This window comes from Puntigrus tetrazona, chromosome 7 (genome assembly GCF_018831695.1).
Source record: "Puntigrus tetrazona isolate hp1 chromosome 7, ASM1883169v1, whole genome shotgun sequence".
Taxonomy (NCBI): domain Eukaryota; kingdom Metazoa; phylum Chordata; class Actinopteri; order Cypriniformes; family Cyprinidae; genus Puntigrus; species Puntigrus tetrazona.
The window spans coordinates 19,108,532-19,126,105 of NC_056705.1; the positions used below are offsets into that span (position 1 = coordinate 19,108,532).

General features: G+C 37.4%; 1 protein-coding gene and 1 pseudogene across 2 annotated transcripts; both read left to right on the forward strand.

Annotated features, from left to right (window-relative positions):
• The first annotated feature begins 664 nt into the window (after positions 1-664).
• LOC122347943 lies at positions 665-2,339 on the forward strand (annotated as a pseudogene).
• A 7,087-nt stretch (positions 2,340-9,426) lies between these two features.
• LOC122348208 (membrane progestin receptor gamma-B) lies at positions 9,427-16,367 on the forward strand. Of its 2 annotated transcripts, XM_043243493.1 has the most exons (8): positions 9,427-9,480; positions 9,773-9,900; positions 11,760-11,965; positions 13,316-13,442; positions 14,430-14,474; positions 14,769-14,865; positions 15,366-15,510; positions 15,701-16,367. In XM_043243493.1, the coding sequence occupies exons 1-8, from the start codon at positions 9,427-9,429 to the stop codon at positions 15,958-15,960; spliced, it is 1,062 nt and encodes a 353-aa protein (XP_043099428.1). In that variant the 3' UTR covers positions 15,961-16,367. The 2 variants fall into 2 exon arrangements, with proteins under 2 accessions (XP_043099428.1, XP_043099429.1); XM_043243494.1 differs by lacking the exon at positions 14,430-14,474.
• The last annotated feature ends 1,207 nt before the right edge of the window (positions 16,368-17,574 follow it).

The window sequence follows — 17,574 nt, forward strand, 5'->3', positions numbered from 1 at the left end:
TTTCTGTGTTGCTTTAATGTTGTCAATATTACTCTGTCTCACGTGTTTTCTCTTGCTCGAAGTACTCAGCGTTCTTGTTCTCATGCTCTTTCATGCCTCCTTTTCTACTCTGAGTATGAGTTGGTTTTCTTTTGTTCTGCATAACCTTGTCAGAAGACAGCACAGATGAAATTAGGATTTGAGTCTAACAGTGAAGAAGATGACTTTGGAGATAAAGTGTTGAATGATGCATTTTCTGTAAGAGATACAAAAGTACTTTGATTGAGAGTTGGAAAACTGATCTGCTAAGCTTTGCGATTGTTACTGCAGTGTGTTTAGCTTTATTCTAGAGGAGAAATGAGTTTTTATGCTGTCCAATGTGACATGAATTCTTTTAGAAGTAATGTCTGGGCGTAATGCCCGACTGCTGGGCGATCACGAGCACTGAGTCACAACAAGATATATATTAAACTATAAGCATCCTGAACACTAAAGTAACAACTTTACATGAAACCACAGAGGAACTGCAACAAAAAGGAAATACTGTAGACAACGTGTTTTTACTGCTAATATCACAATGAAGGGAATATTTGCCAAAAATATCAATCAGTATTTCACAGATTTTACGTTACCTGATGTAACAGTTTTTCAGCTTATTTGGTGTGATGTGCAGCAAATGGCGATAATGGGAAGTACAAGTGAAATATGGAAGATGGTAGCTAATAGACAAAACTAAAGTGTGGTGAATGAAGCAGCAGCAGTCTGTTAAACAACCGCCACATTTCATGCCAATCTGCTACACAAGTTGACATTCAACAAGTCACACTTCCCTAATAATGTAGATTTTCTGTATATATGTAGCTGAGCTGCATTAAGCCTATATATTATTGTAATGGAATAGCCAATTTTTATTTATAATGAACAATTAATTGTAATGCCAATTATTCACCCTTATGTCATTTTATGAATTGTTAAAATATTTTCAAAAATGTAAGAGGTCCAAAAAATTTTGTTATTAATCATAAAAAGTATTTCATACTGCTTGTAATGGTTTACACTGTGCTATTTTATGATATTCATTTTAATAGTTACATATGTTTATTTGTTGCTTTAATTTAGTACCTGCTCCACCACCTTGTTAATGCACCAAAGCTAAATTTCTGTTCTTGCTGAACTTGTTTTTTTGTTTTTTTCTATTCACTGTTTTAGAAGCATTCAGAATTCAGGGCGTCTCACTTCCTCTTGTAACAACTAAAGATTTCATCATCTCTTTTGACCTGAAGTTTGCATCTAACGATGCGTCTCCGTCATCTTGGAGACTACAGAGAAAGGTCCTCCGTTTGTTATCCGCTACGTCACCACCACTCCAGCTCATTTCTTTTAAGGATCGTGAAATCACCTACGAGGATTGGCCCCGCGGACAGCATGGACCACGGTCACCCGTGACCTTCTCACAGAGCCTCCGCCAAGGCATCGGCGCTCTCCAACACTAAGCGGTCAGGGCCACCAAAATACCATGCCACGGCGTGTCGTAAAGGTATTGAATTGCTGCGACCGCGGTTGATAGACAATATCACAATCTCCACACTGCCGCATACATGGCGGCTTTTTGCTGCTAGCGACTGGTTGGTCTTGCGCAATCAGGACGGCGTGGCGTTGGCGATCATGGTGACTCGTAAACTGGGGAGGGTTTCACGTGCTCTGGGCGGGTTGGTGACCGGCAATGGCACAGGGCCAGGCCATGTCCACTCTAGTGCGCGTGCCTATCTAATGACAAAAAGATGACGCGTACCTAAAGCTGCCCTGCGTGCCACGGACCTTTTAAACTGCCGTCCCGAACGCTTGCGGTGTCAAAAGCTGTGTTCATGAACAAGTATGACTGGTATGAGTACCCCACAATCCCTAAGCTCCTTCGTTCTGAACGGGTTCATCTATTCCTAAATGAGCCTGTATGACCTGGCACAAGCGGCGGTGTGGCTTCCGATGGGGGCGCGGGTCAGCTGTACAGCAAGGGGATGGGTCTTTAAAGTTATGCTGCCCTATGCGACACAGGGTCGGGGCACCATCTATGACTTGCGCCACTTTATTGGGCTGCCCAATCTGGCCGTTGGGATTACCATATGACGCACACATCAACCAGCTCCAGTTGCTGGGCACTATTGACAACTCGCCCATCTTCAGGGACTTCATCAGCGCTGGAGAAGAGCTACCTGAAAGGAGGGAGGGGCCAAGCACAACTAGAGCGGAGCACCTCTACGATCTCTTCAGGCTCTAACTTCCTCTTCCCAACTGCCACCACGAGGGCCACTGTGTCTAGCAAGGAGAATGAACGGCTGAACACTTCAGATTTTTCTGTTTGAGACAGTAATTGCAGTGCTTCTTGTGTCTGTGGTGAGGTTTTAATTAGAAGCTAAACACGGCTGCTTGCAGCATGTGTCTGGATAAGGAAGAGAGGAGGGCTTAGGTATTTAAAATTCAAAGCTCCAGATCTGCAGGTTTGAGTGAGAAAGCGCGTCTGCTGAGATTTGCCACATTTGGGCTCACTTCAGTCGAGGCGAGGAATGGCAAAGCAGCTTTCAGAACCTTCTTCAAAGTAAAGCTCAAAAGATAATTAGTCACCAGTTGTCGGAAATAAATCGTGAGAACAAACTTTAGCTGCAATAGTTATTTAAGTTCACTTAGCCTGTGAGTGGAACGCTATTGATAAAAAAATGCTGAAAATGTCCTCAAGTGTAGCATTGCTATTTGTCACAGAGCACTGAAGGTTTACTAGCCTTTTGTTCAACCACTGTCCAGCCTTTGGTCTGCATTTCATGATCCCACAATCAGATTGAGTTGTCACTAATGCGGCCCAGTCCTTCCATAATGCACTTAAAGCTTTAGAGAGGTGGTCGCAGGTCACTTGCTTCATGTTTACAACAGATTTCAGGAAACATAGCTGTAGTTTTAAAGACACCGCTGTCCCGAATAACAAGCGCAGAGGCTGCTTTTGAGAAATCTGAGGGACTCTGTATGCTTTGTGTAGCCGAGCGTCAAACCTCAGTTCAGTTGAGCTACATGTAGATTAGTCATGCACTTTACTTGTGTGGCATGCGTGTGTTTGGTGAAGATGCGTTTATACAACCATGTGATGAATTTTGACTTCATTTTTTGACACCAGTACAGTTTTTGTCCTCATTCACTCTCATGCCTTAATGGCAGTCAATCATTTATAAGGGAATTTTCAAGTTTGTTAGTTTATTACAAGTTTATTGTAGCTGTAACCCATTTCCTTAAACCACAATATTTTCTTTTGATCAGGTGATTCTTTTCTACAATTTATTTTTGGACAGCTGTATTATTTCTCTTGACATTATTTTTATAAGCAACAACAATTGCAGTAATGTGAGGCAAAAGAATGAAAATGTTTTTCACATTTAGATCAATGACTCGTGATCACAACCAAGCAAAAAATATGCTGTTTCATGTATTAAGAAGATACTAATGATCAGTACTTCCTCATTAAAATAGAGAAATGATTTGTATGTAAGACTACAGCATCTGTTTTTGTGGGTTTTTTTTTTTTTTATCCAAAAGCATCTCCTAATATCCCAAAAATCATTCTTGACTAGTGCAGCCAAGTGTCTGAGACTGCAGATGGAGTTCAAAAAAATTTTGGCCATCACTTCTGTCTGTTTTTCAGAGCGGTCAGCCGCTTGACCTCAGCAGTGAAAACTCCACCTGGCTGAATCCTGTCGATCTAAATCTCACCTAACCGCAGCCGCAAAGATGCCGAGATTTTATCCCTTTATCTGGCATCCCGCTGTTCTGAACCATTTCAAACAGATGTTCACATTCCAGTGTGGGCTTTTGGCTTGATTGATTTTTTTTTTTTTAAATAAATGTCAGAGAAGAAAAATGTGGCATTTCTGAATGTTTGATATGAAAGCTTATGTTTTGTTTGGCAGAGATAGTTTAGAAACTATGGGTGCCGACCTGAGGCGTAGCTTTTGTGTTAACTTTATTTTGGTTTCAAACCACGTTTTCCCATGAAAATCAGGTTGCTTGTCAGATCTCACATATGATACTATGCACATTTCATACTTGTAAGCCAGTGGACAGACAGTTATATTTAAAGAGGAAAAGACATGTTAGCATGGATGTTAGCGTGATTGAAGCAGAGAGCTACGTTTTAATTTATACTGTACCAAAGTCTTTAAAGTTTGGGTTATTTTTATCTGAAACTTTAGTTTTTGTATTGTGCTTTATGGAGTACCATGGAGCTTTTGTCTATTTTTTTTTTTTAGTTTAGAAAGATGATGTGACTAAAGAAATGCTTTGAGGTGGTAGTTTCATGCCTTCTTCTTCCCGAAGAAATGCCTTTTGATACCGTTTTGTTTTTTTCACCTTCAGTCTAGATTTGTATAAAATTGAGTGGGTATAGAAGGGAACTGGGAATATTATTAATCACTGCTACCATGGGGATGTGTGCAAATCTTGATGTAGAGTTAGCGCTCAGTGCTACAATTTTCAAAAAGGGAAAAGAGAGACTTGGAACACTATGTCTGTTCTTGAAAGCCTTGTTTCAAAGCAGCCTCCTTTTCGAATTGAGTTTACCAAACGTTGTTTGCATTTGAGAACTCCTTGGAGTAAGCAATGTTAAAGCACAACTATAGTTTCTTTATTAATTTATTCTCATCTCTCACTCTCACTCTCTATCTCTCTCTCTCTCTCTCTTTTTCTTGTTTTTTTTTTGTTTCCAGTCTGGACTATGTGCAAAGCCTTCCTCTGCAAGCTGCTGCAGTTTAGAAATGTAAAACAGTAGAAAAGAGTAGAACAGTTTGATCTTTTTCGCTCTTCTTTTTTTTGGTTTTATTTCATTCTTGGGTTATAAATTGACATGTGAGGTGTATTTCATGTGTATGCAATAAATGGTTGAACTGGATCGCGACAGCTGCACACCCAGAGGTTGTACAGACTTTGCAATGGAAGCACAATGTGCGATCATTTTTATGCAGGACAAATGTTTATTAAAGTCTTTGTGCTTTAAATTGCTTTTTTAAAATTGTATAAATAAAGGCATTTCGTTTTATACACGCATGTGTCCGGTGTGTTTCTTTTACCCATAAACAGCGTATCAGACTTTTATCTCGTTTCGATTTTGATTCATTTAAGTCAAGTCGCTTATACTTCCTCACTAAAGTAGAAATGACCAGTGTTGAACGCTGCCTGAGGTGTCTGCTAGCATTTATCTCCAATGTCCCTGTTCACTATAATCCCCACGATATTCTCTCTATCTCAGTCACACATATGGACAGTACGATTTAATTACTAGCTGCAGCCTGGGGTCTGATCCGGCACATTAAACTCCCTTCTCATTCTTCTGTCCTGTCTGCCTTTCTCAATAGTCTGCATGTTGTTTTAGCCAGCATTTGCTCAGCTCATAGCACTGGTAGGGTGAAGGCGCCCCATAGAGCTCATCTTTTAATGACTGTCTGATCAGATTATCACTGTTTTTACCCAGACTCAGCCAGCTGACGCTCGTGGTTTGTGGTGTCTGTAGGCGTAAGGAGTTTTTCTTTTAGGCTGTATTGGGATTTCTCTTTTACAGATATTTATTTATTTTCAATTATTTTGGGCATATTCGGTGAACATGGTTTATTAAAAGGATTGGACCGTAAGGGTCATGAATGGGTCTAGTTTATGTTTTCGATTTGTATGTTTTTGATTCAAGCTTTTATTGGATCAAAAGTGTAGTCCCATTCATGAACAAATTATCCGGATGAGCTGATCCTTTTCTCAGATCGTTAGACAAAGATGAGATGATCAAATAAGATCATTAGACGAGCCAATCCGTGCCGATCCATGTGCGACTCAAATCATGCTTCTGCTTAAACTACACTGGTCACACTGCTCCCGAGGGCAACTCAATTGTCTTGCATGTATTTTGCTATATATGCTGTATTTTTTTCTGTCTCATTAGGAGCAGCAGATTTTTTTTTTATCAAAACCCTTCAAAAGGAAATCTTGAGTAATGAGCAGATCCATATTCTTTCTCTTTCATACTTTATTTTTTTTAAGCAAGACATTACAGGCAAAACCACTGATGCCCACTTTAATATCACTTATACCAACCTTTTCAGTTTCCTGAGAGAGACTGTTCATGTATGTTTCGCTTCATTTAACTTGGTTAACATGGTGATTTTTTTTTCCCACGACTGTTCACAATTATTTATTTAAATGGCGTGATAGAAAATACATCCAAAATCCCCTCTTTAAAAAATGTCATAAAAACGAAATAATTTTTAAACAAAGAATTCTGCCCTGTAATTGTAAGCAAATAAGTGCATACTTAATCAGATATGGCATCATTTGCGTATTTAAGCGACGTTTTATAATACAAATCAACTGTTTTCATGTTCTGTGGTTAGTCAACTGGGGATATATGCTGATATCTATTAGTTACAATTTCCCCCTCTACTCACCTGTGGTATCTTGCCTTGAAATGTCTTTCACTTGTTCGGAGATTGACTTGCTCACACATACCTGCAGTGCACAGCAAAACAATTCCCAGACTAACACCGAACTGTCAAATATCAGTTTATTCTTGAGTGTTTCATTACATTCAACTCATGTCTGCCTCCCTGATGTCTGCAGCAGGCGTTTCAGTTGTCTGCTTGGTTTGGCATTGTAACAGGACACAATGAGTGATGTGGCTTTTGTGTCTTAGAGGTACACACACACACACACACACACACACACACACACACACACACACACACACACACACACACTTACTTGTGTCAATTCCCATTTATGACCTAATACCTCAGCTATGCAGAGTTCAGACTCTTCTCATCCGGCACACCCTGAGATGTTCTGATATATTTTACCCTTGGTAATATCACTGCGACCGAAGCGACAAAGATATCAGAGACAGACAGATGTGGAGGCAGGAGTTGACGCTAGCATATTGTAGCAGTCTGGGGGGTCATGTGGGCCGTGCCCTCCGCAGCACTGTTTGATTCTGTCTGCATCTGCCCTCCACACCGCTGCTGCTGATGCTTAATTATGCAGTAAGCAAGGCCACACACACACACACACACACACATAGCCTTGCTTACTCCCACACACATCCTCTCATGTTTGCCCTCCAGACGATGCACACACAAACACACACTTAATGAAGCAGATGAAGAGTGTTTGAGCTGAATAGAGAACGAGAGGTAATGAGAGAGACGCTGCAGTGATAAAACAAACGTCCTTGTTGGCTAATCTAGGAAGACTGGACAAGTGCCAGTGTTATGTTGGATATGTTTCTTAAATAGCCTTTTAGATCATAAGTCGTATGCAACTCCTTTGCAAACCAAACTCCCGATTTAGGCTGGGTGTAGACAGTCTTATCATATTAAACTGCAGAAGAGAGAAAAAAGAGATTAAATAGCATTACTGATTTCATAGGCGTAAACATTTGGTTCTGCTCCTCCCAGTCGATGTCCTTCATTAGCGAATATAGAAACAGATTTGAGGTGTAAACAGATATATTTTGCTTAAAATTGGGGCTAAAGGAATTTTATATATATGTTTGGTTTTGTGTGTGTGTGTGTGTGTGTGTGTACGTGTGTGTACACTTTACATTTTACGCACACACATTTTTTACATTTCTTCCATTTTCCCCTTTAGGCGACTATATTTATTTTCATCATCAGTGTGTCTGACTATATGTTTCCTTCATAAAGACCTTCACAGAGGATTTAAATAAACCATTTAACACAAGAATCCATAAATAAAATGAAAACTGAACGTCTTGAATATGAATTTTGACATGGCACCGGATGGTGGATTATTTCAGATTAGAAAATGCTGCCATCATGGGGTGACAATTGGCATTACTGTTACATAACCGCTCAAAACCACTTCACCCACACCTTCAACAACTCTACATTCTACCTTCTGTTGTAATATTTAAACATATTGCGCAATGACTGCTTTGTGGTTATTCGTAATTTCGATCTCACAATGTATCCGTACTGATATGTTTTCAATAGAAAAGCATTTTTACAGGACAAGGTTGATTATTTGACCTATTTGTTTGACATACAAAGTATTCAGAGTAAATGTTATTAATAATCTTACAAACCTATTATATAATTCTAACTATTATAATATCACACATAATTAGTAGATTATGTATCACTGTTCCCTAAATCACACTTGTGATGACTTTATTGTTAAAGGGTGCCAGAAAATTCACACTAAAGGAAATAACAATACTGATACTGTTAATGAAGTGTGCTTTCTCCCCTGATCTACGCCTTTTATTTTTTTTTTTTTTTCTTTAGTCATTTTGCTTTTAGCTTTCCCTCCCAATACGCATCTCATTTCTGCCGAGAGGTAATAAATACACTACTAATGGTTACAGTTTGCTTAAGATACGTGTCCTTGAATAGAAATGTTGTTACTGTATTGTCATTGTATTAATATAGACAGGTGAATGGTAACTGCTCTGTTTAAGCATGTTATGGGTTAACGTAAATATATGTCACTTCACGCCCTCCATTCATGACACAACTTCGCTCTTCCTGAAACTCCAAACCCTGAATGAGCAAGTGGGGGTCTGTCCCAGCAGTTTTCTGCATAGATATAATAGGACAATCCTGTGTTTCAGATACGCTATGTATACTACACCCACCTGCTTGAGTCGAACAATGAGTTAAAAATTCTCTGAGAAACCTGTTAAACCTACAGAGAGCGTTAGGAGCTAAAAAAGGGAAATCAGATTTTCTAAATACTTTCAATCAGCATTTGCTTACATAATTCTTAAATATTTGTCTTTGTATTGATTTTACCTAGGCTACATACAGTCGCATTACCCTTCAAATGTTTGGTATCAGTCAGACTGTTTCATTTAGTTAAATTAAAAACAAAAGACAATCTATGCTGAATATGCAGTTAAACAGCAATATCGTGAAATATCATTACAGTTTCTACTGATATTACAATATCTGTTTCAGTGTGTTGTAAAATGTAATTTATTCCAAAACGGAACAATCTTCAGTGTTGTCACGTGATCCGTCAGACATGATTCTAATATGCTTATCTGACGCACTAGAAACGTTATTATCTATGTTAAAAACAACTTTGTGAAAAACTCTGCAGGCATTTGAATTGCACTCAATATGGAAACTCAACAGCTCTTGTATTTTTGGACTGAAACTCTGACCTATGAAACAATGTGCTCACGAATGGCTCGAGCGTTCTCACCTAGCCGGTGTGTGTCGGGGTGTGTGTGTGTGTTTATCATAGAGGCTGATGTCTGTAGGTGTGATGAAAAGGGCAGGGCTAAGCGAGTCAGTCTCAGATGAGGTGGAGTGGGAAGAGTGTCTGTATGTACATTTGTCTCTCTGCACCTGCCGCTGTGTTGATGTATGTCTGGAGTCGAGCACTGAGGGCCGTTCATCTGGGAACATGTTCAGCCTTATCAAGCTTCAGCGTGTCTTCAATGTCCACCAAGTGCCTAAAGTAAGTTTGTCCATTTAACAAACACAAAACTACCACAATGAACAAATACTAAACTAGCTGTAGTAGTTAAAGGTGCTCTTGGTACAGAAAGGCTGATGGTAGGTCAAGTCAAGAATCACTTGATTTTTTCTTTACCCTCTTATAACTATGCAACCTGATGCGAAACTGTTTAAAGGTACCCAGACATTTTCATATTAATGCTTTGCGCTATTTTGCTAGCTTGTCTGTGGAGAGAACTGCTTTGCTGCCTTCATTAAACAAGCTGTCTGCATGACTCTTTTCCCATTGGTAGGCATTTCAGGAGGACAGCATCATCTCTGGATATCGACACCCCCGTAGTTCAGCCACAGACTGTGTGTTTAGTCTCTTTCAGCTCACCAATGAGACCCTCAATGTCTGGACACACTTTCTACCAACATGGTACAGTGAAACGAGTTCATTTGCGCAATCTCTCTCACTCTCTATCTGTCATGCTTCCTTTCTCTCTCTCTATATATATCTATATGCCTTTGCCACTTTCTCAGTATGGCTTTTTACAATAAATTTTGTTATCTAGTAACAGATCACAGATAGTATACGAACTCACACAACTTTAACAGCACAATGGCCCTGTGTTTCGCCGACAGTATTTAGACTGACTGTGTGTGTGTGTGTGTGTGTACATGGTGTGCTGAGAGTCGCAGTAGTTTGACTCAAGAATCTCCTTTAACCCCAGCTGAGCTGCTCCTAGCTGGAGGATGACAGAAGATCGGCCATCACTGTTAATGTGTTCCTAGTGTGCTTCTCCCCAAAGCGTCCTCCAGATATTAACATGTTGGAGAGTTGCTCACCTGTGATTTTTTGAATTGTATTGGTTTATTTGGCTTTTTTTATGTTCTACGTTTTTATTTATTTGTTTATTTATGTATCATAAGTGTCGCTAAGCCTCATTCCTAAGCCTGCGCTTTGTCATTGCTTCACTTCCATCTGAGGTCTGTGAACAGAGTTCATTTCAATCCTCTTTGTTATCAATGTGTTTCAGTTCATTCGCGTTTTATCAAGTGTTTATGTTGAAAAAAAGAAGAAAAAGGATCCGTAAAAAACTTAAAAAATGTAAAACACATTTTTTTATTGTTAGTTTGCTATATGTTTTAGTTATTTATAGGCATATTATGCTTATTGTATATATATATATATATATATATATATATATATATATATATATATATATATATATATATATATATACATATAGTTTAAATAATATTATATAATAACATTTTCACCATCTCTCACTGTTCTACTCCAGCATAACTCACTAGTGCAGTATTGACTGCTGTTTGATATTTTAAATGTTTACATGTAAATGTAAATTTACAGTTCATTGCAAAAACATTTTTTCCATCACTCGTCTATTTAAAGTACACCATATCTCAAAGCTAACACATCCTCTGATCCCACACAATGGTTAAATACACAGTCAACTGACAGTAAATCAATAGGACAAAACTTGGAATCTGTAACCTGACTCTGTGTTAATGTTTGGTTATATTAAACTCACTGATCCCTAAAGCAAGCAAAAGTAAATCAGACCTGTAAACTTCATATCTCGAAAATCTGGATATAAAGACTAGATTTAATAAGGCAACTCTAAATCCATACTAATATTTTGGGGGCAAAGCTGACGTTTGCAGAAGATGCTCTTTGTAAGTAGAAGATGTTATATTCCAATAGAAATAGCAAGCCCAGCGAATTTGTGTGTTTTTATAATAAATATATGACTTCTCTGGGTGGGAACCTGTAATGTAAGATGCCTTTGGAAACCTCCTTTAAAAACTCCATCTGTATTCATTCTTATCTTTACTGTACATACTGTACAGCATAGAAACCAGCCTTACAGGTGCTCTGTACAGATTAAACTAGACCTATGGAAACCTAAACTGATAATACTAACCTCTGTGTGTGTGTGTGTGTGTGTGTGTGTGTGTGTGTGTGCGCTCATTCACTTCTGTTTGTGTCTATGACCTCCCGTCAAATGCATCCCTATAGTAACAAACTATGTGAGCAAGTCTGGGCAGGTTCAACATTTGAATACAATTTATTATTACCCGATCTTTTGTTTTGTTTTTGATTTCCACAGCAAAACAAGTTTGTTTTGATTCTGTAGCTATATGTAGCTAACAGAAAATTTCATGGAATTATTGTTTTACTGTATTAATAGTTTGTTGTGAGTTGCAGCGTTACAGTGCTGTGTCAACATCACCGTGTGTCATCATCTCCCCTCTCTGTTTCTCCGTCAGGTATTTTCTCTGGAAGTTGATGACAGTGTTGTTGATGGAGGATGCGTGGTACGATACGTACACATGGCCTCTGCTGGTCTTCTTGTTCTCCTGCTGTGTGTATCCTCTGGCCTCCAGCTGTGCCCACACCTTCAGCACCATGTCTACCCGCGCTCGCCACATCTGCTACTTCTTTGACTACGGAGCGCTCAGCCTGTACAGCCTCGGTAAGAAAGGAACGCACAGGTGCTTTCACTTCAACACTATCGGTTCCTTGGCTTGTTATACGAAATATTGCCATAAAGACAAAGTTCATGGTTCAACGTTTTGTACGGCAATATTTAACAGACACAATGGAATTCTTGCGCAATTAATGCAAATGCAGATATGTCACAATATACTCTGTTATTTCTAGGGATGATAAGGTAATACAATTCTGTCCAGCACATGTAAGTTGATCATTACTCAAACTTATGGCCAAAGCTAGTAAATTTATAATTAAAATCAAAACTATGTTTTGTGTAAATAAATCAAAAACAAAATACTAAAGTCAATTTAGGCATCACAATATTTTTGTCTTGAGTATGAAAAATACATATTTATATTCAGACTTAAAAAAGAAAATGAACAGTGTTATGAAACGATTTTTAAATATTAACTTTAAATGTGCTTTAGATGAAGGCAAAGCCAATCCAAATATAAAAATACACTTGTTGCCTGGAATGTCTGGAATGTCCTGTAAAAACAGTAATATTGTACAGCATTATTACAATTTAACTGTTATCTATTTGAATACATTTTGTAATGTAATTATTTTTCAAATGTCATTACGCCAGTCTTCAGTGTCACATGATCCTTCAGGAACTATTCTAAAATAGTGATTTGGTGCTCAAAAAGCATTTTTATTTTATTAATTTTTTTCATTGTTTTTGTAATTATTATTATTTTTGTTGTTGTTGTGGAAACAGTAACCAGAAAAAGCATTGAAAACAATAACAATAAAAAAAACAATAAAAAATATTAAATGATGTTCAATTAACTTTTTGCTCATTAAAGAATCTAAATAAATAAATAAATACATACATAGAAATCAAGCTTTTCACAAAAATACAATGTTTTCAGCTTTGATACTATTAAGAACCATTTCTAATAATTGTGGTTCAATATTAACTTAGTAGCAAATAAGCATTTTAGTATGATTTCTGAAGGATTATGTCAGACTGGAGAGTACTGAGTACATCACATTTCAATTGAATTAAATACATCACATTTTAAATTATAATAATCAGTATAATATCGCCATATTGTGCATCTCTAACTACATTTAACAGATCATCTTAATTTAATATGGCTATGAATAAATTCAGCATGTGTACAGTACATGAGTACAATCAGACTTATCGCACCTGTGGTATACCTGCAACGTGTATGTGTTTGTGCGTTAATAAACCATTTTAAAACAAGAAAACCTTATAGACTTACTGCGCCACAAAAACACATGCTTCCATTATCGTCATTACCAAATCCTCCACACCGCATTAAGCTGTATTCATGTGAATGATTGGATGTTGATGCAGGTTCAGCGATCAGCTACTCTGCATATGTTTTTCCTGACGCATGGGTGAACGGCACATTTCATGCATACTACATTCCTGCAGCTGTGCTAAACACCATCCTCGCAACCAGCATGGCCTGCTACTCCAGGTAATGATCCTCCTTGCTAACACACCGCCGTACTGATAACACAGATGCAGGTCCCCGGTATGTTGGTTATGTAGCTCTGATGAGTGAGTATGGGGAACAAGATAAATTTGGGTGAAAATATCAAACTCAAACAGGCAAATCTATACTAAATATGTCAAAAACACCCTTGTTTACATAATTGACATACATCGAAAACAGTAGCTATATTCTGACCACTCATTCTGAAACCTTTCTTTCGATCTGTTAATTTACATAATTTGTCTGGAGCACTGCATTAATTACAATGCTTCGCTTTTTAATGCTGGCGATCTGAAATTGCACCTCAGCAGGTACTTTGTTTGAATAAGTGCTTGCTTTAAAACCGTATGTTCTATACAGTATGAATGTGTGTAGTATGTAATCTGGACGTACCATTCACGTGTCCTCTGCCATGGCCTCACGGGATAATAAGCATCCAACAGACAAACTTTAAAAAGCTGTAATTATCATTAATTTATAATTATTCTTTTTTTGCCTACTGTTTTACAATTATTGCGAATTAGCTGCGAATTCTGTACTACTCTCTTTAAATACTATGTTCTGTATACTGTAAAATGGCGAAGTATGCATACATATTGAGAGAGAGGACCATTTGGGATGAACTGAATCACTAGATGACCATTTACCGGAGAGTGTTATACTACTCCTTTTATCATATATTAGCAATATAACATTTGCTCCATCACTGCTCATTGGACGAGTGTTATTGGAAAAAGTAAACTACTCTTAAAATACCTTATACTGAAAAATGTAGTATGGCATTCCCATTAACTCCTCAACACTGACGCATCAGGAAAGTAAATGGTGTATGCCACATTTTAAATAAAGACATGCTGTAAATTCAATCTGTGCTACAATAGTGTGTCTTTAATACAAGGTTTGTTATATAAACGTGACATGGCAGTTTTATAGGTTAATATTATTTTAATTTTACAATTTTTTGTTAAGGCTTGGCATACCATTCCTTCACTATAACCATGACACCGATGAAAGGTAACTGTTTAAACGTGTGTGCGTGTGTGTGTGTGTGTGTGCGTGTGCGCGCGTGAATCCTCTAGCGCTCACTAATATGTTTTCTTTATCTGCCTTTTAACCCATTAAAATGCTATAACACAAAACACTTCCACTAATTTTGTTAATGATGTGGTGATGTGTTTTGGGATTATGAACAATCAACCTCTCTTAACTGCTACTAACAATTACATAACCCCACCACTGGCACTGAAACCGATGTTATCATTAATGAACATAACAATGTCTCTCTCTCTCTCTCTCTCTCCCTGTCAGATACCTGGAGAGACAGAGCCCACGGCTGAGTAAAGTGTTGCGAATTCTTGCCTTTGCCTACCCTTACCTGTTTGACAACATTCCTCTCTTCTACAGGGTAAGTTTCAGCATACTGTACATTCAACACAAATACCCGAGCTGTTCAGTCAAAGATCAATCCAGTTAAAAAACTAATATCCAATGAAGCTGGTATGATTTGTATTGGGAATTAGTGTTTTATCTATTTATCATAACGTAATTGTTTATTACCAGTGCCACATTTCTTGAAAAAAACACTTTATTGCATTGTTAAAATCATTGTTCAGATGCAAAAGCCTCTAAGTATGTCTGACTTTTTGTTTTAAATTAACATTTCTTTCTGGCTTATTTTAGGTTTCTGTATAAGTACTGGTACTTTTTAATAGATTGAGGCTGGCATTTAGCAAAGTAAAAGTACTTGATGAACAGATACATCTTATCATATATATCTCGTTTTTGACCAAGATGGGTTTTAAAGGCTTTTTCATCTAAACTCTTCAAATGTTAATGCATGTTATTTGAGTATATGAATACAATACAGGATTGACCTGTGATTTTTTTTCTGTTGCCTCTTTCTAGTTGTTTCTGTGTGTAGGTGAGGGTTGCACTGATAATGAAGCAAACTCCATTCATGTTTATCACACATTGCTGGCTTTTCTCACCAGCTTCCTGTTTGCAACACACTTACCTGAGAGACTGGCACCTGGGCGCTTTGATTACATAGGTAATTAAAGACAGCTCACATAAATATGAAATAATCATTGTATATTTTATAGTGTATATTCCTAGTGCTGCATTTTTGTATTATTCACAAACTCATCTAAGAATACTCGGGTGCGAACTAGTTAGTAAAGCAGGACCACAGGTATTTTTTCGAGGACGTCTTGTGAATGGCTCTCTTTTGACCCCTACAGGCCACAGCCATCAACTGTTTCACGTGTGTGCAATAATTGGGACACACTTCCAGATGAAGGCCATTGAAGCTGACATGGTGCTGAGACAGCCACAGCTGCTGGTCGCTGCTCCTCCTATCACGTTTAATAACACTGTTGGATCGGCTCTGGCTTGCGTCTGCATCAGTCTGGGGATCATATGTCTTTATAGTCTACCTCTGTTGTACGGCTCCTCAGAAACACACCCAACAAAAACTGAAGGAAAGAAATGCAAGCACTAAATGCTACTTGAGACAGTTACAACGGTTATTATGAAAATATATCTAGGACGTTCTTACTGGGTATTACGTTATAAAAAATCCCCAAGAGGGGTTGTACCGAAGCTATGCAACCTGAAATAGCAGAGAGTAATGAATGTGTTACTGCATGAATTCTGCTAAAAAAAAAAAAGGCACTGAATCTCTGGAAGGTCACTGGGTGTTAGTGGGAGGTTGTGCCAAAGTAGTGTTTATTAAATTATTAAATTATTATTACATTTACATAACCATCACACTTCTATGCATATACTCAGACTGGTCATTATTTCGTCAGTCCAATTTTTCTATGCTATATATTAGAGCATGCATTTGGAATGAATTCAGTTGAATGAATCAGACTTTTCTATGCTACAAATGAGAGAGAGGAGACCGTTTAGGATGAACCTGTTTCTTTAATGAATCAGTCTTTCCTGTTTAGAATAAACTGCTTCACTAGAATGAAGCACACTACATACTGTATAAAAGGACCGTTTGGGATAAACCAATTCACTATAATGAATCTGAGTTTCCTACAACAACAGTTTCAACTGTAACACGCCCACTATTTCATTCATGCGTGGTCATATTTCTTTTATGTACTGACAACCTCAACAAATGAACTAGCACTGTTAAATAAATATATGCACATTTACCTGTGTGCACAGTCTGGCAAAATCCACAGTGACAACTGTTGTATATTCTACTTATTTCTTTTCTGTGTAACTGCACCACTTTTTTTCCCCTGTGGTGTCAACAAAAAGTAGAACATATAAAAGTATGAAACAGTGTAAAAGAGGTATAACAGCAGGTCATATGTTGTTCATGTAACCAAAAATCAAACTATTTATTGTTATTGCAGGACTGTTCATAATAAAGTATTTATTTCTAATCTGTTTTTTATTTCTTTGTGAGACCTAGTTACCTTTAACAGCGTGATGCCAGGAGAAGGTAATATTGATGCTGTAAATATGGCGAAGTCAGCAAAAGTCGGAGCAAAAGCAGTTAAATTGAGATGTTAAATAGCAGTACTTAATTTGAATATCAAAATTTGATTAGTCAAATAAAAATCATATGGATGTGGCGGTTCATGGTAAGTGCCTGTACATAGTACAAGTACAAACAGTATTTCAGTGTACATTAAAAATATGTATTAGGACATTTTTTCATGTAATCATTTAATTTTGTGCAATGATGTGCAAGTTCCTTCACTCTCTTTTTTAAAAGAAAAACGTTTTTCTATTGTCTGAAATTGATAAATAAATTGGTACAGTAGCATTGAGCTAAACTGGTACCCCCTTTAAATTAAAAAAATATAATTGCTTTAGTTTACAGAAAAAAAAAATCACAGACATGGAAAGAAAAAAAGAACAGAATCGTGCAAATATCTGAATAAATTATTGTGTAAATATATGCTTTGGTTGTTTTAATTCTCTAAATATTAAGTGTTTATGAATTCACAATCAGAAACACAAGTATGACTATTTTTAAGTTATTTTAAATTTTGAAAGTTAAAAATAAAAGAATTATATTGAAAAAGATTTTATTTTCCAGAAAAAAAAAGTAAATAAAAAGGGTTCTTGGCATTTTCGAATCTCAACA

Bases quoted from the DNA above. Each gene is read 5' to 3' on its own strand.
- LOC122348208 (XM_043243493.1), top strand. From the start codon at position 9,427: ATGTTCAGCCTTATCAAGCTTCAGCGTGTCTTCAATGTCCACCAAGTG. The intron at 9,481-9,772 runs GTAAGTTTGTCC...TCCCATTGGTAG, and splicing joins ATGTCCACCAAGTGCCTAAA to GCATTTCAGGAGGACAGCAT. The intron at 14,475-14,768 runs GTAACTGTTTAA...TCTCCCTGTCAG, and splicing joins AACCATGACACCGATGAAAG to ATACCTGGAGAGACAGAGCC.